Below are 24,212 nucleotides of genomic sequence, written 5' to 3'. Positions count from 1 at the left end.
TGGTGTCTTATTTTGTTTTTTTTGTCTGTGGTCCAACAGGTATGTTAGGTGTTGACATATAAATGCATCAAACATGCATTTTACAATAATTTATAATAAAGAGTATATCCAGTTATTCCTCGTCCCCGTTTGTTCAGAGACGTTAAGTTGTACGTGTGGGACACAGGGTTTTCTACCCACAAATTATTTTAAACAAACATTGTGATTGGGTCTATAAGAGCCTCAGCTTGAATGCCTAAAACACGAACAGTGGCTTCATTTGTAGAAATCTCTGAAAGTGGTGTTACCTGGTCCGCTTGTGTTTGACACCTGGCTGTCAATAAATGGGTAGAGAACATGGGACTGATTGTCTCAGACTGATATTTACTTGACTGTGATAGATACTGTAAATGCTACCATAGAGCCTCTAAATGTGTTTAAACCATGAGCTACTGAACATAATAAAAATGTCAAACCAGAAACTGCCTTTTTTTTCATTTGAAATGTCAGTTTTTATTAATGCAGGTTAAATTAGTAGTAATGGTTACATGGCCAGCAGCAGGTTAAGTCCCCTTACAGAGACGTTAATAAATAAACTCCAACTGAACCAACATGTATGTCCACAACCCGCACAGCGATACTAGCACTGGGCTATCACCCATCTAGTCCCATCACTGAGTCAGCAGACCAGCCTGTGGTTCTGCTGTGATAGAAAGCTCACAGAGACTTAACAGTGTGGTCCCACTTCTTGATAGCCAGCAGGGTTAGCATTCCTTGTTGTCTGAGCTGACAACAGAACAGATACTATTTAGGTTTGAGAACGAAAACGCCAGCCCTGAACAGACATGAAACAATATGGTGGTGTCTGCCTCAGAGTAGAACTTGGTGTGTATATTTGCCTCCCAGAAGAAAAGTACTTCTACTGAGCTCACTCATAAAACATCAACGAAATAAATTAAGTGTAAACATACTGTATCACTATTATAGTCAGTCAAGTTGTATAAATAGTGTTCTGTAACACTTGAACAGTTTATGGAAGGGCAAACAAAACCAAATCAAAATGTTAAAATTTAAAGAGATGTGCTTGATTGATTTTCTTTAACAGGAAGAGTATTTATGCTCAGCATTGCCCAAATTACTGCAGAACAGACTGCAACATAAACTGCAATAAAACCAAGAGGGAAGACGTCACAGTACGGATCACACTCAGACAGGTGTGTTCTGGGAAATGGAGTGCAGAAAATAATTTGCGCTGATTTAAATAGAGCAACTGGAGCCAAGGTTCAAAGTTCATTCTTGAACTTAGAAACAGCATTTGAGAAAACGGTGTATGAGCGTTCGATCATATCACATAAAACCAAGTTATATACATACAGTATATAACTGCGATGATGAAGATCATGCGATATAATCGAAAGCTCCAGACAATGGCTGTTTCCATGGTCAAGTGTGAACTTTAAGCTCACATTTCAAGCTAACATGGATGAGAAGTCCTGACAGAAACAACGGAACATTTACTATACCATGACAAGTGAGCAAACATCTGCTGAGGAAGATCACAGGATATGACTGAAATACATATTTTTCAAGTTTTTTTGGATTGAAGAAATGTGGTGTTTGGCTCTCAATCAAGCACATCTCTTGACTGTAAATATGGAAGATAAATGCCTCACTCAGACTGCTGCGAGCACAGAGAAACAGGCCTGATGCTGACACACAAAGAGCTGTAGAGGAACACTGAGGCAGTGATGATTCATTAATTTAACTCTCAACTTATAGACATTAACATTAAGACACACAATTTTCATAAAAACACTTAGATACATTCACACACTTGCATGCCTGGCAGGAGAACTATCTTCTTCAAATGTCACTGTCCTTCAAAGCAAAGTGCACACAGGCAAAAAAAAAAAAAAAAGTACAGTCCTTCAGTCAGATAGAATCGGCTCAGAGAGGGACAAACACTACTCTCCTCACGTCAATGCAGGTTAGATAAAAAAGTTGTCGAAGTGAATACACTGTAGTGGCTACTTTGTAATGGAACATTGTCTGGAAATGGGAGAAAGGCATGGGCTCTATTGTCCAACTACCAAATCACACCAAGATTTTCTATTGTAGCATTTGGTCAACTTCCTCCTTGGATGAGTAGAAGCAAGACGTGAGCTGAGAGAAGAAAGCCTACAGGATGGTACAGCAGTAGTTGTGGTGGTGGGGGTCATGAGTGTTGTTGGGAGCAGTAGTCTGATCCTTCTCGTCTCTCAGCCCTCCATCCCAAAGTCGTCTGTGAACTTCTTGACTTTCAGGAGATCTTCAGTGTTGACTGTGGGACGGGTGGTGGACAGAGAGCGCAGCATGTCCGACTGCAAAGCATACGAAATACAAGTCACCTTTGGTTCACATTGGTTGGTTTTTTAATATTCAAATTTCTCCACCATCCAGTGTCCGCGTTTACCAGACATTTACTCATTGGACAGGTTACAGCTTTTCTGTTACTGTGGATCTAGTCTGGATTAACGGAAATAATGTTGGCTAATAATTATCAACCAACATTATTTTCTAATGTTTATTTGTATAGGGACAGGTATATAGCATAAACCACAGACCACATTAATATGTGTGTATCTCACCATGCAGACTATGGGCTCCAGTAGCTTATCAGTCGGCACATCCATCCAAGTCATCTCTATGGCTCCAGGGTCACCAGGGGAACACGGAGTCAAGAGGTCGTCCACCATCAACTGGTTGTTGCTTCGGGATGGACCACGAACCTGCAGGAGGAAGAACAAGAAAAAACAAGCTCAGTGTACAAGCTCGGTGTACATTTTAAACTACTACAGGGATTTGACATTGTCATGGTGTCTAGTGACAAAAATCTTTGAAATCGGTCCAGTATTGAGCCAGAACACTGTAACCGGCAGCCGTGAACCATCATCCACAATTTTTCTACCTATCTAAAAGTTCTGCGTTTGCTGCTGACAGACTCAGATTATTATTCTTAGTGTCTGACAACATTATAAAAAGGATCCCTACAGAGATAGTCCTTTTAGTTAAAGAGTAAGATCCTTTTAGTTTAACATGAAACAGCCCCGAAATCACCATCACCAAACTCCACCAGACTCCATGTAAATAATCAGGACTTTTAGCGTGTATAGAGCCAGCATATCTCCACCAGACTCCATGTAAATAATCAGGACTTTTAGCGTGTATAGAGCCAGCATATCTCCACCAGACTCCATGTAAATAATCAGGACGTTTAGCGTGTATAGAGCCAGCATATCTCCACATGTAAATGGGTGAATTAAGGGTTTATTTCAACCAAACCAGAGTGGTGATTGTTGGAACAGTGGAAAGATGAACCAAGACGGCTTTTGGTAGTTTTATTTAGTTTTTGTCCACTTTGAATGAAGTGTGTTTGACCATGATAAAAGTCCTAATTATTTACATGGAGTCTGGTGATTTGTTGATAGTGGTGATTTTGGGGCTGTTTCATGTTAAACTAAAAGGTTCTTACTCTAACTAATAAGGTCTATCTCTATAATTAAATGTTGTCACACATTTCCAGAAATATTAATCCGAGTCTGTCAGCGGAAAAAACAGAACTTTTTGTGGACGGAAACTGAAGGTGCGCAATTGCCCGTTAAACGTTACATTGCAGCTTGTTTTGCCGCTGCAGACTGCAGCCGTCTTGCTAAATACTGAACCAATGTCTAAGATTATTGTTCCCATCAGTCACTTAGACACAAAAACATAGGAATACACTTTAACATGTTTTATTTCCCCCTGGATTTCTAGTGAGGTCACCTTTTTGAAGTGGGTGGCAGACTGGACCTTCCTAACAGGCTGCATGAGAGCGGTCCGGACGATGATACTGATGTCGGCGCCGGAGTAGCCGTCCGTTTTGTGGGCGAGCTGCCGCAGGTCAGCCTCGCTCAGGCTACGTGGCGTGTTGCCCAGATGAAGACGAAACATCTGAGCCCGAGCTGGCTCCTCCGGCAGAGGGATGTAGATACGCTTCTCAAATCTGACACACCACAGAGGACGAGATCCATTCAATCATTCAAAACGTCGATAACAAACGGCGTGCTTGCAGGTTTCACACACTTATAAGACTTTACAGAGCTTGTGAAAGCCGCCTGGAACTGAATTTTAGAAACTATAAAAGAGGGAAGAATATTAAAATGCAGGACAGTATTTTACAATTGTGCTGAGCAAAGCAGCAAGATTGATGAAAACAATACAACGGTCATATTTTGGGTTGGCCCTCTTGTGTATTAAGCCATAGTGGATTTCCCCCTTTCTTATGTCTACATATCCCTCGCTCTGCTCAATTATTTTTATCTCCAGTGCGAATGTATCCCCCCACTCAAAGTTATCAATGCTTCTTCACCAATAGACCATATATTACATACCTAAAATAGAAGTATTTTAAACTAAGTAAAGCGCTGTAATGTAAACACATAGTGCCATACAACGATGAAATCTGAGCAGCAGTTGCTGGTTGTATTTAGCCGCTACAGAGCTCCAGGACGGCGACTACCAGCAGCAGTTGTTTAGCCACCAACCGGTGACAGAGAGCCGGGTACAGGCACCGCCAGATGACCGTCCTGTCAGGGGCCGTGGTAGTGGAGTTTAGCCAGAAAAAGTGAGCGTCATGCGGAGATGACAGTTAAGTTTAGGCACCTAAACGACTCATTAAAGGGTGCTCTAAGTGATGTAACGCGTTTTTTAGGCTACAACATTTTTTGTCACATACAGCAAACATCTCCTCACTATCTGCTAGCTGCCTGTCCCCTGGACACACTGTAAAAAATTAAAAAACACGGTCTCTGTAGACAGCCCAGGCTCCACAAACGCCAACAAAAACAAACTGCCCCAACCTGCCCCACCAAACATAACAAACAGTGTTCCAGCCAATAATCGACAAGAAGGATTTGGGGGTTAGTTCACGGAAGCACGGAAGGGAGGGAGAGGGGATGGGATGAGGAGGAGGGAGGGGCGAGCTAGCCTCGCTTTGTTTGAAAATACTTCGAACGTCAAAAAGAAGGGCCGTCACCCAACATTGCTTCGAGCACCTTTAAGTTTAGGAAAAAGATTGTGGTTAAAACACTCCTGAAGAACAAACGAGTGTTTTCGCCGCAAAGTCAACTCCGCTCCCCTTCTTGAAAGCTCTGTTTTATGACATTACATTACATGACATTACATTACATTACATGTCATTTAGCTGACACTGGAGCGGTGTGGTGTGAGAGAACTTGGGGAGGTTGAAGACAAGTCGAGCTGCTGCGTTCTGAATGAGCTGCAGGGTCGGATGGCACATGCAGGCAGGCCAATCAGGAGGGAGTTGCAGTAGTCTAGACGTGAGATGACTAGAGCCTGAACCAGAACCTGAGCCGCCTTCTGCGTTAGAAGGGGACATATCCTTCTGATGTTATGCAGCATGTATCTACACGATCGGGTGGTTGCAGCGATGTTAGCAGAGAAGGAGAGTTGGTCGTCAAGTGTCACACCCAGGTTTCTAGCAGTCTGGGTGGGGACTACCACAGAGTTGTCAATTGTTATAGTCAGGTCTTGGGTAGGAGAGCCCTTCCCTGGAAGGAGAAGGAGCTCAGTCTTGTCAAGGTTGAGTTTCAGATGGTGTGCGGACATCCACGAGGAGATGTCAGTCAGACACCACGTTGTGCTATTTCATTTTGAGATTATTTTCCATTGGGTATTGAGGTTGAATGGATCATAAATAAGTGTTTTTGCACATTTTGTTCTGCATGATTGCACACCGATGACCGATGATTTAATGGAGGAGTACTGAGACGAGCTCTGACCTTCTGCGGATGGCGGCGTCGAGCACCCAGGGGATGTTGGTGGCCCCCAGCACCAGAATGCCATCGTTGTTGTTTCCCACACCTAGAAACCCAGAGAGCTTCAGTCAGCTCTATAGAAGAACTTTCTGCTCCAGTGTCCATGCAGGGTTACGCATTTACATATTTAAGATTACTTTGTAGTATTCTATTGTCCCTTGTACATTACATACAATACGTATTATTAAATACTGCATATTCTTCACTGTGCAGAATCATGTTGTTTCAGGCTTATTGTTCTCATGCCCCATCTCATTTGGCTCACCCTGCATCTGGACCAAGAACTCGGTCTTGATGCGGCGGGCGGCCTCACTCTCGTTCTCGTTCCTGGAGCCGCACAGCGAGTCCACCTCATCGATGAAGATGATTGAGGGTTTGTGCTGGCGAGCCAGGTCAAATAAGTTCTTCACCAGCCTGGGAGACACAGGGAGAGATGGAAAAATGAGAGACACACATGGACAGCAATATTAAAAGGAGGCACGTTCCATATAAGTGACAACAAGCAAAATGTCCCTGACAAAGACTGAGAAACTGCCCGAGAGTCTGGTTTGGAAATGGATTTACTGGGAGTTGTAAGCATTTAATAGTCCGTCATTACAGTGTGTTTGAAAAGTAAAAAAAAAAAAAAATGTATACGCCCTCTAGCCTCTGATATAAGATGAGACATAAGAGAGACTTTATTGTCATCCATCTATATACAGTGCAGTTCAGTACATATAGGATTTTGGGGAGGGCTGTGCTCGTTATGTTGAGCTTGGGTGCAGCAGGGGGTTAAGGAATCTGACAGCTCCGGGGAAGAAGCTGTTGTCTTGCCTGGAGGCTCTGGTGTCTTTTCCAGACTACAGCAGAGTAAATAGTAGTAATATTCAGTCCCTCCAGAAAAACGTGATTATGCGATCGCACAATTCAATGCATAATCAGCCAAAGTCCGCATATTCATGCGGAGGCCGCATTTTTTCAAATATGCCTCACTTTCGCCGCATAAATTGTCGATTTCCACGCAAAATATGCGGTACTTGCATGATTTCATAATCCCTGCGTTTTCGTTGCAAAAAAGTCACATATATCTTAGCAGAAAGTTGAAAAAATGTTGCGTTTACTTCACACAAGAGCATCCATTTTCCCCTGTTGCCATGGGAACATTATGAAGTGACGTAATTACGCGACGTGAACATCATCTAAAAGCAGGTGTTGGAGGTTGAATTTGACATGTTGTACTTTGAGTCTCTTAAGTTGGTATCCAATAAGAAAGCTATCTTAATATCTGATGTCTACTCACATTTCTTTAAGTGCTCCTGCTGTCTATATTATTAACGATTTTTAAAAGTCTGTCTCTTTTGTATCTTTTATTTCCCTTTGTTTAGACTATTACTTTTACTTTAATATTATATTATTTGTATATATTTTTGTATCTTATTTGTTTACTTATTGCAATGACTTAATATCTGTAAACTATTTTTGGAAATTAAGTTTTAAAAAAGCAGGGTGTTGGGGGAATCACTTTTTCATCAAACCGCAGTTTTTGCAAGTTCCCGCATTTTTTGCAAGTTCCCGCAATTTCATCGCATAAAATTGCATAAATATCCCACATATTCCATCGCATTTTTTAAGAAAACGTGCCGCACAATCAAGGATTTTTGCCCGCAACAATCACAAAAAAACTCGTTTTTCTGGAAGGACTGAGTATTGCAACAATATGTAGGGTTGAAAAAAAAAAAAAAAAAAAAGAAAAAAAAAAAAAAAAAAAAAAAAAAAAAAAAAAAAAAAAAAAAAAAAAAAAAAAAAAAAAAAATAAAATCACTTTATAAGATTTCTGTACTAATGCAGCCTGTAAAACCAGTAAAAGACAACACTTATGTCATATTAGGATATTACGATATCCAAAATCTAAGATGATATCTACAGTGCCTGACAAGTCTTGTCGCTTATCTAAGTTGTAGGAACAACAAATAATAACTTGACTTGTAGTTGATCAATTGGAATCAGAAATGGCTTATATGAAAGGCAAAGGCTTCTGGATTATGCTTATTATACCAAAATAAAGTCTTGTATCATTCATTGAGTTTTATAATTGAATTAGGACAGGAAGGTCAGATTTGGCTTGGATAAAAGTCTTGTCGTGTCTTTAAATGATTCAACCAATCACAGATTAGAGCTTCACTTGTGACAAATACTGTAATTAACACATTCCCGGGTGTGTATAAAAAGAACTCCAACACACCAGACCTTCATGTGACCTGACCTCTCACAATATGCCAAAGATTCAACCACAGACCAAAGTGCTGATCAGCAAGAGCCTGAAGACCCAGTCTGCTGCTGAGGTGGCAGACATCTTCAATGTATCCAAACGTCAAGTGGAGAGGATAAGAAAAAGATTTGAAGAAACTGGTGAAGTTCATCACAAGCCCAGGTCAGGCAGACCCCGTAAGACAACTGTTCGAGAGGACTGTTTGTTGCTGACAGTCCAGGGCCAGGCCTTTTTCTGGGCTGGCCACCAGAAAGCACTGTATCTATAAGAACAGTTTGTCGAATTCTCTCACGCAGTGGTCTCCATGGCCAAATTAGTGCTCACAAACTTTAAATAGAAGACACCTAAAAAATTGTGTTGCATTTGCACAGGCCCACAGCTTGGTGAAAGGACGGACAGTGGAAAAGTGGCAGAAGGTTGATTTTTCTGATGAATCATCCACTGAACTGCATCCCAATTGCCGCAAATACTGCAGAAGACCTGTCGGAACCTGCACGGACCCAAGATTCACCCAGAAAACAGTCAAGTTTTGGTGGAGGAGAAATCATGGTTTGGGGTTACATCCAGTATGGGGGTGTGCGAGAGATCTGCAGAGTGGATGGCAACATCAACAGCCAAACCACAAGAGAGGGCAAATTCTTCAGCAGGATGGCGCTCCTTGTCATACTTCAGCCTCCACATCAAAGTTCCTGAAAGCGAAGAAGGTCAAGGTGCTCCAGGATTGGCCAGCCCAGTCACCAGACATGAACATTATTGAGATATCTGGGCTAAGATGAAGGAGGAGGCTTGGAAGATTAAACCAAAGAATCTTGATGAACTCTGGGAGTCCTGCAAGACCGCTTTCTTTGCTATTCCAGATGACTTCATCAATAAGTTATTTGAGTCATTGCCGAGACGTATGGATGTAGTCCTCCGAGCTCATTTTCTTTTTCCCAAGGCACCATGACTTTACGTACGCTCTGATGTTATTGTAGCATGTTTGTGTATTCAAAATAAAGTATAATTTCTACCGTACATTACTGCATTTTTGTATGCGACAAGACTTTTATCCAAGCCAAATCCGACCTTTCTGTCCTAATTCAATTATAAAACTCAATGAATTATACAAGAGTTTATGTTGGTATAATAACCATAATCCAGAAGCCTTTGCCTTTCATATAAGCCATTTCTGATTCCAATTGATCAACTACAAGTCAAGTTATTATTTGTTGTTCCTACAACTTAGATAAGCGACAAGACTTTTGTCAGGCACTGTAGTCTCATATCACAATATGGATTTATATCGATATATTGTCCAGCCCTAACTACAATAAACTTGTCTTTCCCTGTGTAGAGTACAGCTTCAGACAACAGAAGAGACTTACTTCTCGCTCTCTCCCAGCCACTTGGACATGAGGTCTGAGGAGGAGACAGAGAAGAAGGTGGAGTTATTGGCCTCGGTGGCCACGGCCTTAGCCAGGTAGGACTTCCCGGTCCCTGGGGGTCCAAACAGCAGGATGCCTCTCCACGGAGTCCGCTTGCCTGAGAACACATAGACCAGAAGTAATGTTGGTCACAGGATGAAATACTACGATGCAAATTGTCAGGGTACTATCCAACAGGGTGTGATGCTAAAATACTATTTGACAGTCATTTCAAAACATCACACATACACTGTTGTACCGGTTATGTTCTTCTTTAAAAAGTAAATAAATGTCAGACCGACTGACTGATGTGCATTCGTCTTAGAAAACAATCCATTTTTAGAAATGTCTCATGATATATTGTCTCTAGAATTATTATTCAACTTTTGTTTTTGTGAAAGAAGGAAAAGAAAATCCCACTACTATCGAATCAAAATACTTCTAGAATCACAATACATGAAAATCGCGAATCATGTATCGTGAAAGAATAGCCTGGGTGTGTCTGGATTTTCTACTAAGCCTCCTTCTCACAGATGCATTTCCCTGACTGCCCGATGTATTGGGCTGCAGAATAATATATACTGTACCGAAAAGAAATTCCACCGGCCTTGGTCGTAATTATTTATTTCCAAGAAACTTATCAGCACATCTCTGGTAACCACAATATTTAAAGTGATGTTCTTGCATGTTTCATTTTGGAGAAACTCAGTTTTACATCGTTTTAACCCTTGTGTTGTCCTCCCGGGTCAAAATTAACACTCTTTTAGACACTGTTTTTATGTTTTGTTGCTTTTCCCCCACGTTATGCTTTCTTTTCTTTTTTTTACGTTTTTGTCTCTTATTTCAAAGTTTTTGGCACTTTTTTCCATTATATTCACCACTAGACCTATTTATTACACTTATTTTGGGGAATTCATGGTCAATAAACCTCATTTATATGAAATTTTTGTATAAGAAAAAAAGCTGAAATCATGAATGATTTTGACTAATAGTTAAGATCAGAGGAATGAAAGTAATGGACAATCACACATTTGTCAAAGTTTAGTCAGGATATAAACATGAATACAACACCCACAATTCTATGCAGATAGAGATCTGATCGTTTTTAATTTACTTTGTGAAGAACGTCTTATGGAACCATCCATGTTATTTTGGGGCAATTTGGTTAAAAGAAACACAAATTTGTGATATAGAAGCTTTGAAAATGGGTCAAATTTGACCCGAGGACAACATGAGGGTTAACCATTTGGTTTCAGTGTATGATAATTAGTAGGTGTGAACAGATTTAGAGCAGGAACATCCCACAGTACCTGTAAAGAGGTGAGGGAATTTGATGGGCAGGATGACAGCTTCCTTCAGAGCTTCCTTAGCTCCCTCCAGTCCAGCCACATCGTTCCACCTGACATTGGGCTTCTCCATTACAATGGCACCTGGACACACAGACAGAGCGTGATTAAGATTGCCAATGCAAACAGGAGAAACACTTTAAAAGGTGATTGTAGCCCTGGCACAAACAACACTCACTCATAACCCCACTGAACCCCAGACTACTACTTAAAAATAAAAATCTGAAACTATCAGAATTTGTCCTTACAATTACATCAGGTGAAGATCTTGTCATAAAGAAGCATTGTGGGTTATTCAATGATCAGTGCCTGAAATGGGCCAGTACCAACCAGTACTAAGTACTGGCACTTCTGATTTTTGTCCATTACCCTTACCTCTAATTGTTATTAACAGTATTATTAATAGGCTGATAGCAATTCTAAAATCAGACATTCAGCACCCTCCATATAGCCTGAATGGAACGATCCTTTGTTTCATAACCACATTTCAGACACTACGAAGATTTGACTGTGAGAGTGGCAGTCGATACAGGCTCCTTAGATCAAATTGTCGAATAGTCAAATATTCGGGGTCACCCCTACAAGATATACCTATGAATATAAATATATCCGAGACACATGCGATGATCATGTCACTTAACTGCTGAAATAGGGTACTGACCCTTTTTTTTGGTCCAATTAAGGCACTATCAATGACACACTGATCATCATATCAACCGGCTTAATTCCCCTGTGAGGACTATTTGCACCCACACACTCACCCATAAGTTGCTCCTGCAGTTTCTTCTTCTCTGGATTTTCACCCTCGCTGTCACTATCACTCCTAGACCGGACACAAACACAGAGGTTGACACAAATACAGTAAAGCCCACAGAGTTGAACATGTTTCCTGAGAGGGCAGAAGATAGACAGCATACTTGTCATTGCTCTGGGCTTCCTTGACAGGCTTCTTGCCCTGTTTGTCTTTATTTTTCAGATAGTCTTTAAGTTTTTCCGCTCGGTCCAGGTACTGCATACACTTTGCTCGTATACTCTCCTTTGCCTTGTCGCTGTGGGCCTCATCTAAAAAGGAAAAACAACAATGTAAATGAAACCCACCAATGTTTGTACAAAAATAAGAGTGTAAAACTCATCCAACAACCTGTCCGGCTGCAGACAGTACTCACATTTGATAGCATGTAGGAAATATTCCACAGCATGCTGGTACAGTCGCAAGGCCTCCTCATAATTCTTTGCCTTGTCTTCCTCTGTGGCTTTGGTCACAAGATCAATCGCTTTCTGCAACAGATGGAGAGAAATACAATCAGAGGACGGATTTTAGATGGCTTGGGGTGGAGACACAGACACAAAGGCAGGGAGTGTACCGTTACACGTTAGTGATCTGCATATCAACACTGGAGCACAACCAAAACAAAGCACAAGTTATACGACTAGCATGACATGTTATACGATGAAATACTAATAGTTTCTCTGAGTCTACAACACCATTCACTGGGCTATTTCTTAAGGCAATTACCAGACTAAAATGTTCCAAAACGTAGAAACTATTAGTTTGTCATGTTAACTGTCTGCGAGCAGTAGCTACAGCCCATCTCATCTGCTAACGTTACCATTATAAACATTATCCAGCAGAGGCTAACGTTAGCAATCCACACATTCATAACCTACACCAGTTAGTTAAAATGATGGTTTGTATAGTATGTAGTTAGCTGGTACAGTAACGTTAGACCTTGTTGACTCTAATGTTATTTTCACGACAATGAAATGTGTTTGCAGGCTGGTTTGCTCACAACATCAGCGGGCTTAGCGTCAGCTGTTCTGCTAGCCAGTTAGCTCGCATTCAAGCTGCTGTAGCAAGACTAACGGTAACGTTAGCTAGCTAGCTAGTAGTAGCCTAACGTTACCTGTAATGTTGACGTTGTCATTTCATCTCACTCTTGTGCTCTCCACCCAGACTTCTATCCTCTGACCCACAGGCGGATATGTGAAGATATGAACTCGTTACCAGCCCTGTGTTGTGAGGGGACCGACTGTTCTTGACATGACAAAACAATGGCTAGTACGTTAGCTAGCTAGCTTAGTATGACAGCTCTGCCTCGACCCAACAAAACCAACAACAATAGGTTCCGGTTAAAAATTTAAAAAATAAAACACAAGCGTTTGACCTAAAAATGACAGAATACAAATACTCACGAAGCTAATCAAGAATATATTTAAAGGATAGGATCTTCGCTAAATAAAATTCCCATTTTTCGGCTAAATAACTTGACGAATGGTAAAGTGGGAGATGCTTTAAGGAAGTGCTGTTGCCGCCACCTAGCGGCCATATCGGTGCTATAACACTAGTACACACACACACACACACACACACACACACACACACACACACACACACACACACACACACACACACACACACACACACACACACACACACAAAGTCAAGAAATATACATAAAAAACACGTGTGCACGAGAAAAATGTCAATAGGCCTACATAACATTTAATTGTAAATCTTGTCTTTATAACAAACCAGCCACACATCAACCCGTCTACTTTGTAACAGTTTTATTGTAGGTATTTACATTTGAGATTATTACATTGCTATCATACATTGTATAGTATCTTGGAAGGAAGTCTAAAATACTTTGCATATGACAGGTTGTTGCAGCAGCACTTTATCCTGTTGTGACTTTTCAGTTCAATGATTGTGTTGGACGCAAGCTGCCACATACATTAACTTTGGTTCAAATAACCCCTTCTTCGAAGCATTGCTTTGCATAGACAGGACAGCCACAATCTCAGAGCATAAAGAGAAAGGAGATGAGAAATAATCATCTGGAAGGAGAGGAGAGGTGTACATTCACAGATTTAAAGGGGTTCGATAGGTTAGTGCATAAAGATCCAGGAGGGACGGCCTGCAGCCTGTTTAAGGTTGACCAACATAAGACAATCAGATCTGTGCAGTGAGTTAGAGAATCACGATTAACATAACATGAAAAGTAGGCGAAAAAGTAGGATGATGGAGTGCAACTCAGGAACAAGACTTTGTCAGGCCAAATGTTTACCTCAAACACATGATGTTCAAAGGGAAGGCTGCTCTCCTTTAACAAAGCCTATTCACTATAGCAGAGTTTCTACAGGTTTCACCAAGTCAAATTTAAGACTTTTTAAGACCATTATGAATGAAATTTAAGACCTTTATCACAACATCAACTGAGCCCTAAATTCAGTTTTTTTCAAGCCAAGTATCGCTTAACTTGCTCTTCCCCAAAGAATAAAATCTGTTTTATGTCTGTGGTACGATCCGAAAAAGACTCGCGCCAGTAACACGAAAGCTGATTGGCTGCAATTTAAGTTGAATGTTGGTCTCATTTGTAGTCGTAATACAGCAAAGTTATATTTGGACTAGCGAAAGAAAGAACTACAACACCACGGAATTAAAGAAAATGAGCTTTAGAGGTAGTGCATGGACGTAGGAAAATAAAGACCTGTTTAAAATTATTTAAGACCTAGAACACAATACTTCAGCTAATTTTTAGACTTTTTACGACCCAGCGGAAACCCTGTATAGCTGAAAACACCTACTACTGGAACGTGGACAAAGGACCTGAAGGCCTGTCTAGTACTGGAGAGACTATATTGTAAAAAGAAAGATAAGAACTTTGCTCAGTTGTGTAGTCCTTACATAGAATTTTTTGAAAGTCATGATTTCGATATTGTGATTCTTTTGAAACTTTCTGTAACTTCTGCAATGCTGTGATCTTATTTATTTATTTCTGCCAGATTGGGGGGATAATGTATTCATTTCATCGGTTAAAATGTTCATATTCAAAAGCAATATGAAAATCTCAATAAAAATATGTTTAAAGAAAACTATAGCCTGAAAAAGAGCTATATAGCTTTAGCAACTATAAGTGTATATATTTTTACATTCACAAAAAACCCAAAATAAGTTTCCATATTCTGTCTCAAATCTGAAAATTAACACTTTTGTGTTGCTTTTTTCGTTTTTGTCACGCTTTTCAGTGATCGTTTTTTAACTATACCACCAACTTATTACCACTAGTTTTACACTTATTTTTGGAATTCATGGTAGACCTCATTTATATGAATTTTTACATAATGTGTGAGTTAAAAAAGCTGAAATTATGAATTATTTTGATTTAAGATTAGAGGAACGTATGTTGATGGATAATCACAGACTGGTATATATGTCAAAGGTTAGTCAGGATACTATTTTGAAACCTTTTCATTTTCTTTTCTCATGCTATAAAATTAAATGAAAATTCTAAAAAATTCTATGAAAGTATTGAACTGATCATACATTTTACTTGCGAAGAGCATTGTACAGAACCATTTAAGCCGCCTACATATAATACGCGATTTACTCTTTCCACACCGCTAGGTAACGAAATGCTGTTATCTCATTGGTTGAGCTTTAGAAAAGGTCAGAGGCAACTAGGTCAAAGTTGAAATAATTTGAACTTTGAGCGCAGAGCAAAGCGGCAAATCCAAACAGTGCGCGACGCCAGTGGTAGCGCAGCGCATAGTTGGGCGCCACCGCTCTCCCCCCCATAGGAAATCAATGGAACGGCCGGCGCAGAGCGGTTTTATGTTATTTTTGGGCAACGTGCTTGAAAGAAACACATATTTCTCACATAGTAACTTTGAAAACGGGCTAAATGTGAGACAAAGACAACGGAGGGTTAAACAATCACAAGGACATCAGAGTCCAAAATAGAATAAAGGTCATTGGGATTCGTGATCGGAGGACAGAAAGGATATCTTGTTCTCCTATGTTGCATGGTCAGTGGACACAATGCTACATTGTTTGAGGCCCAAAAGATCACAGAGGCTCTACTGACTACCATGGTAAATGGACTGTTATATATTGCGCTTTTTCTAGTCTTAACGACCACTCAAAGCACACTCGATAAAATCAACTAATCGATTAGTCGACAAAATCTTGTTAGTTAATCATGAGGGTTAGTCGACTAAGCATTTCTTCAGCCCTGCAAGAAGCTGAAGGACATAAAGTGTATAGTAACCTTTCTACTGCGGGGGTTCATAGGAGGTGAGATGTATTCGACCATTACAGTTCAGATTATTAAAATACAATGGTACTTCTGTCATGTGGCAGCCCACCTTGAAACAAGCCTGTTAAACAATCCTTAGCCAGAGAAATGCTGCTGGAGGAACGGTAACAAGAGACCGGTAATCTCAAGCAAAGGGAAATGAGATGATAGCGACAGTGAGACGGAGACGACGTGGTAGTGTAGGTCAAGGAGGGGAGGTAACACATGCTCATGTCATATATCATCATCTGATACAGAGTTCAATGTCTGGAAGTTATGCTGTCATGAGATACACACTTAAAACAAAACAACAAAAACATAAAACAAAGTAACACGGTTTACACTAGAAGAGTAATACTATTGCTTGCACATGTCGAAAGTTTCAAATTCTCTCGTTGTGTGAAATAAAAATAAAAAAGGAAACGTTACAAATAGTGTCTTTGACTACATGTAAAAAGGCACAGTTGGCACTCCTGATTACAACAGTAGTTTGGGATAATGTGCTAAAAAGGTTAATATCAGACAGCAGGCACACTGCCAAGCTAACAGAAGCGTGTAGTATAGACACACACACACACACACACACACACACACACACACACACACACACACACACACACACACACACACACACACACACACACACACACACACACACACACACACACACACACACAGTTAACTGCATTCTGATTTTTAAACAGCGTCTTTCACTCACATTTCTTTCTCAAAGACAAACAAATATACATTAAAAAGAGCCCAAAGTACATTGGAAGGCTGTCATGGAATGATAGGCATAGAGTAAAAACGGGTAACAATAACCAATCGGTGCTTGGCTGTGTATTAATTGTCTAAAAATCCTCCCTTTCCTTAATATATTTTAGTAACACTTTGCTTGAACTGCATCTCATAAGCACATCAAAGCATCCTAGCATCTTTTTACATCATATCATATAATCATAGTGACATTCATCACATGGAATGTAATGAGATTGTTAATAGCTTTTTGTCCATTAACACAGCATGACTTCAAGCAAAGTGCCACATCCTTTTTACCTGACCTTGCACTACAAATGATTGCAAGAGGCCGAGGAGAAAGTTGGAAGAGAAGGCACAAATTTCAGACAATCGGAAATACGACTCGCGGGTTAAATCTTCCCTGCAGCTTCAGCTGTGAATGGAGAAGATGGAGTGAAAAAAGAAAAGAAAAGAAAAAATCAACTCCCAGTATCATATAATTTTGGGAGCGTCTTTCCCCCTCCTCGCTGTGCCTGGGCCCGTCCTCTCGTCCACGCTGCTGCTGTTGGTTGTTTCACGTCAGCAGGCCCATACGGGTGAGCTTGGCTGACAGGAAGGAGTGGAGGACAAACACCACCGGCTTTGGACCCGAGTGGAGGTCAAATACCTGGAGGACAGAGGGAGAAAGTGAGGGAGGAAAGGATGAAGGGTAATACGTAGTTTTAATACTTTATTCTGAGATATAAGACCCCCTTTTATTTGCTGGAATGCAGATCATTTACAGTATTTTAGCTCACATCACTACATCCTGTTTTAGTTAGTAAATTATATGTGCAGCCACTTTATCATACTATCAATTGTTCTGGTTCCAATCTAAAAATTTTGTAATTCTGTCCTCTAGACCAGGAGGCTTAAACGTTTTTTAAGCCAAGGACACCTTATCTAGAGAGAGACGGAGCGGGGACCCCCTACTACATATTTTATAAAATTAAGTTGCATATTAAACTGGGCTTACAATAAAAGCCTAAAGCCTTTATACATACCTTTCTTAGTGCATAGAAAACTAAGCTATAATAAAAAGTTGTTTCATAAATCATGTTTTAATATTAAACATACATACATGGGACACAGTGACTCTTTAGGATGACCTGTTTCTGTGGATGATGATAATGAGGAGGATAACCTACAGCATTGGCCAGTAAGCCTATCATCAATGTGTTTTTACACAAACAGGCTGATTTATATTTGCTAATAATATGTTGGATTCATGAAATTTAAGAAATTCAAGAAATTTAAATGTTTGGAAATCTTTCAAAAGTATCAAAGGAACTCCCTTCATCCATATGCCAGATGAAGGTCTAGTACCCAAACGTTGCCTACTAGTGAATTTATTTTTAGTTAAGTTAGACAGCGTGCGGGAGTTTCTTTGCAACTCCCGTCCTACTTATCCCCCTCCGACACACCTGTCTCACATTATAGACTTGCAAAGTATTATTCTGTGCTGAAAAAACTTTTAAGAATTGAACAATAATTTGGAGGCCCCCCTTGCAGTAACTCTGATGACCCCTTAGGGGCCCCGGACCACCTGTTGAAGATCTCTGCTCTAGACCAAAAACAAACCAAATCAGTGATGTAAAATGTTAAATATAAAATGCCCCACTAAATAAAGTGACTGTTACATTTTAAAGTGTAGTTTTCTACTCATATCTTATTTCAACTAACATCTCTGAGTGTTCTCTGCGATGTGTTTATGTGACGATAAAAAAAAAACGACATATTGTGCAGCCCTAATGTATAGGTTTCATACCGTAATCATCTTTTCTATTCCACGCTTTCTTCTTCCTTGTCATAATCTGGTGCCTACATTACCCATAATGCAAGTTGACCACCAACAGTTTGTCGGAGATTCAGGTGTGTTATGCGGCTAAAAACAAGTGATGTCAAGTAACATTGTGCAGCTCTCTCTGTAGCCATGTGTCCAAGTGTTCCCCTTTAACATTTCAAAATGGTTACAAACTAAAACCATCAGAATAGTCTGCTAGAATAAGATGCTATAATGACTTAAAAAGTCGACATTCAATTATTTTTTATACTACACAATTTATCAAAATAACTGATTGATAAATGAAAAAAAATGGAGAGTTACAATGACTTTGTGTCACATACCAAACTAATCCAACTGCTCTCTGGCTGGAGTATGAAATGGTTCAAAAATTAATGTGACAGCATATCAAATATACAGTAACAGTATTTCTTGGATTCTATTGTCTTAACTTACCATTTCTCCCTCCGGCCCTCCAAAGTCAAGGTAGAGGTTGCGTATTCCATCGTCGGCGGACATTTTGAGCTTCTCGTAGGGGTATCTGTACAGAACGGCGCCCCCGGCTGGATCTGCCGGCTCCCTCGTCACAGTGAAGCCCTTCTCATAGTGCAGCGTCAGCCGAACATCCTGTCTGTTCAATGTGCAACCTGGAAGAGAGAGAGAGAGAAAAAGCTAAAGAATAGCAGGTGTGTGGGTGAGCACGGGTGAGTAATGCCCCAGTGGGTGAGTGCAAGTGTGTGCGGAGGGTGAGTAATATGTGTACTGCACGTATACATATCGGCAAAAGACAAACTTAAATAACCCCAAAGTCATACCACGTGTTGACAGCAGACCACATTTCTTCCTCTCAATGTCTCAGAGGTACAGTATGTTGTTATCTTCCTCCCAGCAGTGACACTAACTGTCGCCTGAATAATAGCTCACTCAAAGTTAGTCTACAGCAACCTGGATGGGATGTTCCTCTCTGCTGCAGCCCAAAGACAAGAGTATCTTTTACATCAATCAATAAATCAATCAAACTTTATTTGTATAGCCCTTTTAATAAAAAGGTCATGCAACACAAAGTGCTTCACATTATAAAAACAATTTCACCCCCTCCAGGCCATGCACGCACACACACGCACGCACACGCACGCACGCACGCACGCACGCACGCACGCACGCACGCACGCACACACACACACACACACACACACACACACACACACACACACACACACACACACAGAAAAATAAGATAAGGATTAAGATAAATCAGAACAGTAGAATGATAATAATAAAATATTTGCTAAATAAAATAATGATATAAAATTCCTGCCTGTTGCAGCCTAAACTGTGAAGTAATTTGATTTCCATGTGTATTACTGTAACTTGACTGGCTTGAATGATCCTGCACAACTGTAGAAGGACAGGGAAGAAGAAAAAAGAAACGGCTGAGGCTTTCCAGTTCTGTTCCGGCTGCCAACTATTGTTCTGCACAAAGTGGAAACATTCCCCTCTGCTGGCTTCCACTTCTGCTTTTCCAACACAGAGCTGCTCTCTGTGAGCTGCTGCACACTGCTAGTGAGCCAGTTGCTGTCAGAAGCTTCCGGACATATTTGCCAAAGTACTCTGGCATTTAAAGGCCTATATACATACAAATAGTTTATCTGTGCGTACCTGGGAGAAGAAAGCATTATATGGGGTTTAGTTTGTGAACAAATATTCTCTCTAGAAAACTAACTTCCACTCAACATTCACTTGTTAGCATTCTGATTTCATGCACAAAGGTGAACCCACACCCTCTGGTTAAAGGCCTGCTTTCTTACTCTACCACTGCTGCTAACCTGTGTGTACTGTACAAACCACACACACAGTGTTTAAAACAAGCACACATGCATTCATCCAAACGGGCACACAAGCCATTCGTGCTCGAGGTGCTCAATCCACTCTGTGGTATTGTGTCTGTGGTATACATGTAAAGGCCAATTTATGTTTCTGCGTTAAATTGACGCTGTGAGTACGTAGGTATGTGTAGATGCAGTGTAGAACGACCCTATGCCGTAGCCTGACGTGCACCTCTCAAAACATGTAACTATACATCACTGCGACACAGACCGCAACGACTGTGATTGGTCCATTTGGCTGTGGCTTGGTAGCGTTGCAGTCCCCTACTACTCATTTCCATGTTCTCCTTCTCCATGAAATCAAGGAGAGGGTTAACTTCTCCTGCTCCAGATTTCCCACAGTGGTCAGAAAGAACAGGGGAGACTCTTTGTTGTCTCTCACTAGGACTCTAGAGTCACTACTCACTCTGAAGCCAATCCAAGCCACTCTCCCACTCGCTCTACCACACACTCCCCGCGCACATACACACACCCCGGCACCCCTGCTATTCTCTTAAAGAGATAGACGCACACACCAACGCACAAGTATAAACTTTAGGCCACTTACGTAGGCTACGGCCAAAGCTCTGTGTGGAGCCTCCCCAGAACCATGAATGATGATATAACAGAAACAGCCATGCAAACGTTACAGATCAACCACCGTACATGTTTGCCTAGAAGACCAATGTCCACAGGGAGTTTTGGTACTGACTTTAAACTCTTACTACAGACTGATTACCTATTGCACAGACACACACACTCACCAATAGAGACTTCTTTGATGAGCTCAGCGGCAGTGTGGGCCCCCTGCACAAGGGCTCGCGTCCATGAAGACAGATCCCAGTGGGTCTCCACTCGGAAGATGTGGGACTCAATTCCCCGCCCTGTGCCCGTCCGAGTGGCAAACACCAGGTCTGAACCCTGGGCAGGAGAACCCCGGGTGCTGCCAGAATGAACGAGTCTGAAGGGAGAGACATGTGAAAACACAGAAACCTTTAACATTCTCAAAGACCACTTACAAAGATAATCTGCATTGGCAAAGACTCCTTTATGAAATTGCTTAGCTTCTCTTAAGGTATTTATTTAATTTGGCGAGGGTTCCTCCTAGGGTGGATGCCAAGTCTCTAATTTAATATCTCCTCGCACCTCGCTTGAAGAGCAAGGATAGAGGATGGAGGAGAGATCTCTGAGGAGCTACGATCGAGGATACACTACAGCAGCCTTCCAGAAAGCTGAAAGCCGTTGCTAACTCCGCCCATACAGCTGACAAATTCACATGCCGCTTCAGAGGAAAGAAGGTCTCATCCCTCTAAAAACACATTTCCTCGTTTCCTCTCTCCTTGCACGATTTCCTTGCACCTCTCCCATGCTTCCTCAGTGGGACGGACTAAGACGGCAGGAAGGGAAGCAAGGCAAGAAAACATGGATGAGATTTAAGGACTTGGGATATACCCCATAGTCTCTGAAGTGACTACACCACAGCATTGACTGAACTGGTTAGTGTAATTTCCTAAATAGGATGAACTGGGTCTTGGTGGGGGTTCCCAGCTGAAGTTTCCCCCAAAACCCTCCTCCTACACTAAACAGGTTACCACTGACCTAGCACATTTTTTCACTTTGATTTTAATGTGAGCACTGTAAACTTCCAGGTACTTACCATTAAATGTATTTATTGAACATATGTTGACAGTAGATTGAAAGTGCGGAACTGAAAGCCTGCTTAAACCGTTCTTTTTGACAGTCAGCTAATAATAATATGCTGTTGAATATGTGCTGAAACCTTGCAAAAATGTCTCATCCAAATGCATTTTAACATAGATATATATACATATATAAATATCTGTACCATCAAGAAATGTTAAACCCAATTCACTATTATGATGACAGTTATCCTTTTTTGAGCAAAAGGTAAAATCTGTAAAAGAGTAATGTAAGCTGTTTCCTGATAGATGGAAAGCCGAACAGTCAGGTTAGATTTGAACATTCTGGCATCAGCTGAGTGACCCTGCTGCAGTGGTGGAAGAAATATTCAGATCCTTTCCTTAAGGAAAAGTACTAATACCACACTGTAAAAATACTCCGTTACAAGTAACAGTCCTGCATTGAAAATGTTACTTAAGTAAAAGTATGTAAGAATCATCAGGAAAATGTACTTAAAGTATTAAAGAAAAAATGCTAAATGCAGAACTCTCCTCCCATTGTAGTGTGTGTAAAGGATCCAACCAGTTGTGTGTTTAATGGTCTCATCATGTCAGCTGGACTTGTAGCCGTTATATTGTTGGCTAGTTTACTTTAGAATCAAACATCAGATTTTATAAACTACATGTGTTCTGTGTTCAAAAATCCTACTATGTAAAGTTCAGTTTAGTTTTTTATTCATCTTGAACAATCAACATGCTTTTAAAGTTAAAAAAGAAAACAATCAAAAGTAACTAGTAACTAAAGCTGTAACAGATGAATGTAGTGGAGTAATTAAAGTAACTAGTAACTAAAGCTGTAACAGATGAATGTAGTGGAGTAACTAAAGTAACTATTAACTAAAGCTGTAAAAGATGAATGGAGTGGAGTAAAAAGTACAATATTTCTTTCTGAAATGTAGCGGAGTAGAAGTAGAAAGTGGCATGAAAAGAAAAGACTCAAGTAAAGTACCTCAACATTTGTACTTAAGTACAGTACTTGAGTAAATCTACATAGTTTCACTGTTGTCTTTACCTTGTGGCGAGCAGCGGATGTGTGAGCAGAGGCATGGACCAGGACTCTCTGCTCCACGGCACCGATTCAAACAGCAGGATGTCCTTCTCCGTCAGTGCCATGACCACGGGCTTGTACTGCTGCCGTCCACCTTCCAGCTGGACCTAAACAAGGAAGTCAGGAAGATACGTCAGTTCTAATAGCTTAAACTGATACATCAACACAACCTAAATGACAAATACAAATGTCAAACCATTGGGTTTAAGTCTCATCACGATACTTATGTCACGATACCTATGTCACGGTGTGTGTGTGTGTGTGTGTGTGTGTGTTTGTGTGTGTGTGTGTGTGTGTGTGTGTGTGTGTGTGTGTGTTGAGATGAGTCACGGCTGAGGGACTGGAGTATTGGTGGAGTTACAGTGAAAAGCAATAACAATAAAACACACAGCGTGTTTGTTTGTGCAACTGTGGTGAGTAGGTGGGCTCTGCAGGAAATAGTGTAATGCAACGGAAACTTGCATTTGTGTTTCCTGTCTGAGCCCGGTCCAGATAAACACCACCACACATCCATCCATTCAACATGGCCTTGAATGAACACTTCATCACTTTATCAAAGTAAGAAAGATATGATTCAGAGTAGAGAGTAGCCCGTTAGGACCAAAGCTAATTTAAGAAAACACAGTCTTCCTGTGTGCTGCTGCAGAGCAGAAATGCACGCTTAAATGTTTGAGATCAGTGTATGTGTAGTGATTTAGGAGTAATGAAATAGGTACTGTAGCAAACTAAATGGGAAAACACTGATACTATTTCCTTTTGAGAGCAATATGTGTTTCAACTATATATTTATCTAACCTGAAAATGCACTGTATTCCCACACTACGATCAAAGCATGTGCTGATAAAAGATACTGTATAGTGTGATTATATTCTATCTTGGCCAAATGTCCCAGAATATAAATGGACTGTTTTTATAAAGCACTTTTCTAGTCTTAACGACATTAAGACATTAACATAGTACAGGAACCATTCACCATTCACACACATTCATACACTCCGAAGGCACAGCATCAGGGGCAACTCGGGGTTCAGTGTCTTGCCCAAGGACACTTCGACATGGAACTGCAGGGCCAGGGATCAAACCACCAACCTTCCGATTGGCAGGCGACCTCTCTACCACTTAGCCACAGC

At 40.8% G+C, this 24,212-nt stretch overlaps 2 protein-coding genes across 2 annotated transcripts in view; both read right to left on the bottom strand.

The window, feature by feature from the left end:
- Positions 1-466: 466 nt before the first annotated feature.
- vps4a (vacuolar protein sorting 4 homolog A) lies at positions 467-13,118 on the bottom strand. Its single transcript, XM_039807966.1, has 11 exons — positions 12,736-13,118; positions 11,998-12,109; positions 11,749-11,893; positions 11,593-11,654; positions 10,796-10,915; positions 9,447-9,603; positions 6,100-6,248; positions 5,799-5,880; positions 3,781-4,000; positions 2,607-2,747; positions 467-2,339 (listed from the first exon to the last, which is right to left on the bottom strand). Exons 1-11 carry the CDS (start codon positions 12,754-12,756, stop codon positions 2,238-2,240), a joined length of 1,311 nt encoding a protein of 436 aa, XP_039663900.1. The 5' UTR covers positions 12,757-13,118; the 3' UTR covers positions 467-2,237.
- A 264-nt stretch (positions 13,119-13,382) lies between these two features.
- sntb2 (syntrophin, beta 2) overlaps positions 13,383-24,212 on the bottom strand; it is a 30,353-nt gene continuing 19,523 nt past the window's right edge. Inside the window, exons 4-7 of the mRNA XM_039810012.1 lie at positions 23,047-23,189; positions 21,099-21,295; positions 18,926-19,116; positions 13,383-17,314 (exon numbers count right to left, since the gene is read on the bottom strand). Of these exons, the coding sequence (XP_039665946.1) occupies positions 17,222-17,314; positions 18,926-19,116; positions 21,099-21,295; positions 23,047-23,189 (624 nt within the window). The 3' untranslated portion in view covers positions 13,383-17,221. The remainder of the gene's footprint in view (positions 17,315-18,925; positions 19,117-21,098; positions 21,296-23,046; positions 23,190-24,212) is intronic.

This window comes from Perca fluviatilis, chromosome 8 (genome assembly GCF_010015445.1).
Source record: "Perca fluviatilis chromosome 8, GENO_Pfluv_1.0, whole genome shotgun sequence".
Taxonomy (NCBI): Eukaryota; Metazoa; Chordata; class Actinopteri; order Perciformes; family Percidae; genus Perca; species Perca fluviatilis.
This window is presented reverse-complemented; position numbering and strand designations above follow the sequence as displayed.

Coding starts and splice junctions, on each gene's coding strand:
- vps4a (XM_039807966.1), bottom strand. CDS start 12,756: ATGACAACGTCAACATTACAG. Junction 11,894..11,997: donor TTTCCTACATGCTATCAAAT/GTGAGTACTGTC, acceptor TTTCCTTTTTAG/ATGAGGCCCACAGCGACAAG. Junction 6,249..9,446: donor TGGCTGGGAGAGAGCGAGAA/GTAAGTCTCTTC, acceptor TGTGTCTCCCAG/GCTGGTGAAGAACTTATTTG.